The sequence below is a fragment of the Palaemon carinicauda genome, chromosome 19, assembly GCF_036898095.1.
Source record: "Palaemon carinicauda isolate YSFRI2023 chromosome 19, ASM3689809v2, whole genome shotgun sequence".
In the NCBI taxonomy this organism is placed as follows: domain Eukaryota; kingdom Metazoa; phylum Arthropoda; class Malacostraca; order Decapoda; family Palaemonidae; genus Palaemon; species Palaemon carinicauda.
In genome coordinates this window covers 104805504-104812874 of record NC_090743.1, presented here as the reverse complement: position 1 = coordinate 104812874, position 7371 = coordinate 104805504, and the positions used below count along the sequence as shown (strand labels likewise).

Here is a 7371-nt window from a genome sequence, read left to right as displayed (position 1 = left end):
AAAAATATTTTCCACAATACATATTTATTTTTTTTTAATCTTTTTTTTTGGTTTTATTTTTTTTTGGGGGGGGGGGATTTTTATTTTTTTCTATGTTCACAGCACTACACTGGAAAATTTAACTGGGAATTATTCTAAAAAACTTTCCCGTATATATGTTTTTATTTTTTTATTTTTTTGTTATCTTTTATTTTTGGGGGGGATTTTTTGTTTTATATTTTTTTTATTTCGTTTTTCAATTTTTAATCATTTTTGGAGATTCATCTTTTTTTGTTCACTTCACTAAACTGCCATTTCCTATTTTTTTCCTGTTCACAGCGCTAAACATATTCTTCATCTATTATTCTAGAAGAATAGAATATTCTTGAAGGAACACAGCGTACTAAAAGAAGTCTGACTTGTTTTTTCTGCATCTGTTCACCTGATAAAGAAACAGTACAAGTGAATCTTTATCAAGGAACAGTGCATTCCAAAACAAGTGGGACTTCTTCCCTCTGCTGAATCCATCTTGTAGATTATTCCATTTACATCTGGAGGGCTGGAATCCACCTTATTTTTTTATGTTTTATTTTTTCATATGTTCACAGCGCTAAACATATTCTTGATCTATTATTCCAGGAGAATTGAATATTCTTGAAGGGACACAGAATACTAAAAGAAGTCTGACTTGTTTTTTCTGCATCTCTCCACCTGATATAGAAACAGTACAAGTGAATCTTTATCAAGAAACAGTGCAATCCAAAACAAGTGGGACTTCTTCCCTCTGCTGAATCCATCTTGTAGATTATTCCATTTACATCTGGATGGCCGGACTCCATGTTTTATTTGGTTTATTTATATTCTTTTTTGGATTCACATTGCTTACTAAAAGAAGTCTGACTTGTTTTTTCTGCATCTGTTCACCTGATAAAGAAACAGTACAAGTGAATCTTTATCAAGGAACAGTGCATTCCAAAACAAGTGGGACTTCTTCCCTCTGCTGAGTCCATCTTTCAGATTATTCCATTTACATCTGGAGGGCTGGAATCCACCTTATTTTTTTATGTTTTATTTTTTCATATGTTCACAGCGCTAAACATATTCTTGATCTACTATTCCAGGAGAATTGCATATTCTTGAAGGGACACAGAATACTAAAGGAAGTCAGGCTTGTTTCTCCTGCATCTGTCCACCTGATAAAGAAACAGTACAAGTGAATCTTTATCAAGGAACAATGCATTCCAAAACAAGTGTGACTTCTTCCCTCTGCTGAATTCATCTTGTAGATTATTCCATTTACATCTGGATGACCGGACTCCATATTTTATTTGGTTTATTTATATTCTTTTTTGGATTCACATTGCTTACTAAAAGAAGTCTGACTTGTTTCTTAGGCATCTGTCCACCTGATAAGGAAACAGTACAAGTGAATCTTTATCAAGGAACAGTACATTCCAAAACAAGTGGGACTTCTTCCCTCTGCTGAATCCATCTTGGAGATTATTCCATTTACATCTGGAGGGCTGGAATCCACCTTATTTTTTGGATTTTTTATTTTTTCATATGTTCACAGCGCTAAACATATTCTTGATATACTATTCTAGAAGAATAGAATATTCTTGAAGGGACACAGCATACTAAAAGAAGTCTGACTTGTTTTTTTCTGCATCTGTTCACCTGATAAAGAAAAAGTACAAGTGAACCTTTATCAAGGAACAGTGCATTCCAAAACAAGTGGGACTTCTTCCCTCTGCTGAATCCATCTTGTAGATTGTTCCATTTACATCTGGAAGGCCGGACTCCACTTGGCATTGACTGTCCGTTTCTCAATAGCTATTACAGGAGAACTTATTTCCTTACCAAACAAAAAACTAAAACTAAAAACTAAACTAAAACTAAACAAAGCTAAAACTCAAATGAAACTTATTCTAAAAATATTTTCCACTACACATTTTTTTTTTCAATTTTTTTTTCTATGTTCACAGCACTACACTGGAAAATTTAACTGAAACTTATCCTAAAACACTTTTCCACTATATATGTGTTTTTTTTTCGGGGGGGGGGGGGGGCGGGGCTTTTTTTGTTTTATATTTTTTTTTTCATTTTTCAATTCTTTAATCATTTTTGGAGATTCATTTTTTCTATGTTCACTGCACTAAACTGCAATTTCCTATTTTTTTCCTGTTCACGGCACTAAACATTTTCCTGATCCACTATTCCAGGATAATGGAATCTTTTTGAGGGGACACAGCGTACTAAAAGAGGTCATACTTGTTTTTTCTGCATCTGTCCACCTGATAAAGAAACAGTACAGGTGAATCTTTATCAAGGAACAGTGCAATCCAAAACAAGTAGTACTTCTTCCCTCTACTGAGTCCATCTTGCAGATTATTCCATTTGGTGTGGAAGGCCAAACTCCACATGGCATTGACTGTCCGTCTCTCAATAGCTATTACAGGGAAACTTATTTCCTTACAAAATTAAACTAAAACTAAAAACTAAACTAAACTAAAACTCAACTGAAACTTATTCTAAAAATAGTTTCCACTACACATTTTTTTTTTCGGTTCACAGCACTAAACTGAAAAATTCAACTGAAACTTATCCTAAAAATATGTTTCCACTATATATATATATATATATATATATATATATATATATATATATATATATATATATATATATATATATATAATATATATATATATATATATATATATATATATATATATATATATATATATATATATATATATATATATATATATATATATTTATTTTTTTTTTTTGGATTTTTTGGTTTAAAATATTTTTGGGATTTTTTAGTTTTTATTGTTTTTTTCATTTTCATTTTTTTTTCATGCTCACTGCACTAAACTGCAATGATCGTTCCTTTACTCATTCCGATATCCTTAATAATAATATCGGTGGTTGTTCCCTTGACGATGTTGCTCCTTTCTTGGTCCTTGATTGTACTGCCTATGCTCTTCCCATCCGAGGCGTCCTTGATGGTACTGCCGCCCGTGGTTCCACTGCCCTGGCTCCAGACGATTCCACTGGCCGCCACTCTTCTCCCAGTGTTCATATTCCTCCTGATGGCGTAGCTCTTCGTCATAATCTCTTCGGTTCCTTTCGTCCACCAGAATCAGTTTCGCGTTGACCACCTTTTTGTACTTCTCCTCGAATGCCGCCTGTAGGAATTCGGGTTTGTCCCGATGTCTGTCTGGGTGGAACACCATAGACAGGTCCCTGAAGGATTTTATAACCTCTGCCTTCGTGGCTGTCTTTTCTAAACCCAGGATCTCATAGTGTCCTTTGTCTTCCCATTCCTTCTGCAGTGCCTTAGTATCTTCAACGATTTTTTAAAATTTCTCATTTTTCTTCACTTACACCGTTTCGAAGTCCTTCAGGGCCGCGTCGAAAATGCCGAGTTTGACGAGGTACCGCCCTCGTAACATGTACGCTTTCCATCCTTCACATCCTTTCTCGATGGCCATGGAGTAGTCTAATACAATATCCATATAAGGAGGCTTCTCAGTGGCTGCGTTCGCTTCAGCTCGAAGGACATGCAGAAGAGCCGTTCCTTCATCGTTGTCAGTCTCCACCGCCAAGGCTTGGGTGAAGATATCTACAGCCTCTTTGGGCCTATTATTCATCTGCGCACTTGATCCAGCCATTAATAAGCTTTTCCTCTTATGTTCATCTTTATTCTCGGTTTTACGAACTTCCTCCTTCTCAGCTTTTAGCTTCTTTTCTGCCTTAAGTTCACAAAGTTCACTTTTCAATTTATTCAGTTATTCCGTGTTCTCCCTTTGCGCCTTTTTAATTTCTTTATTTTCACTTTCAAACTTTTCAGCAATCATTTTTTGTTCCATTATTTCGAGGTCTTTTATTTTGCAGACAAATTCTAGTTTTTCATAATCTTGCACCAAATTTGCTTCAAGTTTCTCCTTTTCTTCTTTCAGTTCTTCAAATTCCCGTTTCCATTTATTTCCACTTTGTTTTTCCTTTCTCAGACTTTCCAGCAAATTTTCCAGTTTCTTCTTCTGAAGCTCTTTTTGGACACATTCAGATTCCAATTTTGTCTGTTCTGCCTTTAATTTACCCACTTCATTTTTCAATTTATTTAGGTTTACTGTTTTCTTAATTTGATTTTTCTTCCCTTTCTCATTTTCGTTTCTGAGACATGCCAGTAAATTTTCCAGCTTCTTCCTCTGGAGGTCTTTTCCGACGAACTCAGATTCCAGTTCATCTTTTTCTGCCTTCAATTCACCTACCTCATTTTTCAATTCGTTGACTTGTTCTCTGTTTTGAATTTGTTCTTTCTTCATTTCTGCATTCTCTTTCCAGAGAATTTCCAGCAAATTTTCATGTTCCTTCCTCTGGAGGTCTTTTCCGACACATTCAGATTCCATCTTCTGTTTTCCTGCCTTCAATTCACCTACCTCCTTTTTCAATTCCTTTAATTGTTGTGTCTTTTCAGTTTGGTGTTTCTTCAATTCTGCATTCTCTTTTTTGAGAATTACAAACAAATTTTCATGTTCTTTCATCTGAAGGACTTTTTCGACACATTCAGATTCCATCTTCTGTTTTTCTGCCTTCAATTCACCTACCTCATTTTTCAATTTCTTTAATTGTTGTGTCTTTTCAGTTTGGTGTTTCTTCAATTCTGCATTCTCTTTCTTGAGAATTACAAACAAATTTTCATGTTCTTTCATCTGAAGGAAATTTTCGACACATTCAGATTCCATCTTCTGTTTTTCTGCCTTCTATTCACCTACCTCATTTTCCAATTCCTTTAATTGTTGTGTCTTTTCAGTTTGGTGTTTCTTCAATTCTGCATTCTCTTTGTTGAGAATTTCAAACAAATTTTCATGTTCTTTCATCTGAAGGACTTTTTCGACACATTCAGATTCCATCTTCTGTTTTTCTGCCTTCAATTCACCTACCTCATTTTTCAATTGCTTTAATTGTTGTGTCTTTTCAGTTTGGTATTTCTTCAATTCTGCATTCTCTTTTTTGACAATTTCAAACAAATTTTCATGTTCTTTCATCTGAAGGACTTTTTCGACACATTCAGATTCCATCTTCTGTTTTTCTGCCTTCAATTCACCTACCTCCTTTTTCAATTTCTTTAATTGTTGTGTCTTTTCAGTTTGGTGTTTCTTCAATTCTGCATTCTCTTTTTTGAGAATTACAAACAAATTTTCATGTTCTTTCATCTGAAGGGCTTTTTCGACACATTCAGATTCCATCTTCTGTTTTTCTGCCTTCAATTCACCTACCTCCTTTTTCAATTTCTTTAATTGTTGTGTCTTTTCAGTTTGGTGTTTCTTCAATTCTGCATTCTCTTCTTTGAGAATTACAAACAAATTTTCATGTTCTTTCATCTGAAGGGCTTTTTCGACACATTCAGATTCCATCTTCTGTTTTTCTGCCTTCAATTCACCTACCTCCTTTTTCAATTTCTTTAATTGTTGTGTCTTTTCAGTTTGGTGTTTCTTCAATTCTGCATTCTCTTTGTTGAGAATTTCAAACAAATTTTCATGTTCTTTCATCTGAAGGACTTTTTCGACACATTCAGATCCCATCTTCTCTTTTTCTGCCTTCAATTCACCTACCTCATTTTTCAATTCCTTTAAATGTTGTGTCTTTTCAGTTTGGTGTTTCTTCAATTCTGCATTCTCTTTGTTGAGAATCTCAAACAAATTTTCATGTTCTTTCATCTGAAGGACTTTTTCGACACATTCAGATTCCATCTTCTGTTTTTCTGCCTTCAATTCACCTACCTCCTTTTTCAATTTCTTTAATTGTTGTTTCTCTCCAGTTTGGTGTTTCTTCAATTCTGCATTCTCTTTTTTGAGAATTTCAAACAAATTATCATCTTCTTTCATCTGAAAGACTTTTTCGACACATGCAGATTCCATCTTCTGTATTTCTGCCTTCAATTCACCTACCTCATTTTTCAATTCGTTGACTTGTTGTCTTTTCAGTTTGGTGTTTCTTCAATTCTGCATTTTCTTTTTTGAGAATTTCAAACAAATTTTCATGTTCTTTCATCTGAAGGACTTTTTCGACACATTCAGATTCCATCTTCTGTTTTTCTGCCTTCAATTCGCCTACCTCATTTTTCAATTCGTTGACTTGTTCTCTGTTTTGAATTTGTTCTTTCTTCATTACTGCATTCTCTTTCCTGAGAATTTCCAGCAAATTTTCATGTTCCTTCCTCTGGAGGTCTTTTCCGACGCACTCTGATTCCAGCTTATCTTTTTCATTTTGCAGTTTTTTGTTCATTTCTACTATTCTTCCCATTTCTTTAATTTGTCCTTGTAACTCATCATTCTCATCCTCGAGATTTTGCAAGAGAGTAGTCTGACCGGTTTTCATTTCCAGTTCATTTCCGTCCAACAGATCTTCGCCTAAGTGCTCCATTTCTGGAACATATTCTTCAAAAGAGTTGCTGTCCACATCTTCTTCAGCCATCCTCCTCCTCCTCCTGGCAAGCATAATTCCGCCCAGTATGACGGAAGCAGCAGCCATGCCGATGTAGCAGTTCCTATTTCCAATAGAAAGGGATTCTGCCATCCTTTGTCCAAAGTCAAATTCCGGGAGAAGCTTGCCAACGAACCACGTTGATTTCAATTCATCTTTGAATCTTAAAGCTTCTCTCTCCATCTGACGCAATCCAAGTTCGCACCGCTGTAGTTCCTCGCGGGCTTTCCACAAGCTCCCAACCCAAGGACAGCGCCGCAGCCACCTGCCGAGGAATCCATCCTGAGAGGCGACTGCTGGGCAGTCTTCAAAGCACAGCGCCTCTGGGAGTAGCCATGAAAACCATTTGAAGACCTGCGACTCCTGAAGAACTCGCAGCTGTCGCTGAAGTTCTAACGTCATATCCTCGCAATCGAGATTCTGCTCTAGAAGGGCCGAATCTGCTATTTGAGGCCAGTTCAATTTTCCTTTAAGGGTCCCGATGATATCCATAAACAGTGAAATCACTTTGTTTACTTTGTAAGTCATATTCAATAACACAGATACTGGGGCCTGTATCAGCATTAGTTTGAAAAAAAAAAACGATTGTTGCCGCTGTATGATCTCTCTGGAGACTTTCAAATTCCTGGGGACAATTTGGAATCGCCAACTCTATCGACAGATTTCTCGGACATTTCTCTCCTTTCTATTCAGAAGACGGCGTTAAATAATAATAATAATAATAATAATAATAATAATAATCTTCGATGCAATATAGTACCCCGGAGCCCTCCGGAGACTTTCAAATTCCTGGCGACCTTTCGGAAACGCCAATTCTCCGGATGGCTCCGGGTTCCTATATTGCTTCGAAAATTATTATTATTATTATCATTATTTAACACCGTCTTCTGAATGGAGAGG

General features: G+C 35.8%; 2 protein-coding genes across 2 annotated transcripts; both read right to left on the bottom strand.

The window, feature by feature from the left end:
• Nucleotides 1-3773: 3773 nt before the first annotated feature.
• On the bottom strand, nucleotides 3774-4730 carry LOC137659209 (uncharacterized protein PF3D7_1120000-like). The gene is made up of 2 exons (XM_068394254.1): nucleotides 4425-4730; nucleotides 3774-4241 (listed from the first exon to the last, which is right to left on the bottom strand). Exons 1-2 carry the CDS (start codon nucleotides 4728-4730, stop codon nucleotides 3774-3776), a joined length of 774 nt encoding a protein of 257 aa, XP_068250355.1.
• An 18-nt stretch (nucleotides 4731-4748) lies between these two features.
• On the bottom strand, nucleotides 4749-6999 carry LOC137659208 (uncharacterized protein MCAP_0864-like). The gene is made up of 2 exons (XM_068394253.1): nucleotides 6230-6999; nucleotides 4749-5982 (listed from the first exon to the last, which is right to left on the bottom strand). Exons 1-2 carry the CDS (start codon nucleotides 6997-6999, stop codon nucleotides 4749-4751), a joined length of 2004 nt encoding a protein of 667 aa, XP_068250354.1.
• Between the last annotated feature and the right edge of the window lie 372 nt (nucleotides 7000-7371).

Bases quoted from the DNA above. Each gene is read 5' to 3' on its own strand.
- LOC137659209 (XM_068394254.1), bottom strand. From the start codon at position 4,730: ATGGAATCTGAATGTGTCGAAAATTTCCTTCAGATGAAAGAACATGAA. The intron at 4,242-4,424 runs GTAGGTGAATTG...GGTGAATTGAAG, and splicing joins TAAAGGAATTGAAAAAGGAG to GCAGAAAAAGATGAACTGGA.
- LOC137659208 (XM_068394253.1), bottom strand. From the start codon at position 6,999: ATGACTTACAAAGTAAACAAAGTGATTTCACTGTTTATGGATATCATC. The intron at 5,983-6,229 runs GTGCGTCGGAAA...GCAGAATTGAAG, and splicing joins AAAGATAAGCTGGAATCAGA to AAACACCAAACTGAAAAGAC.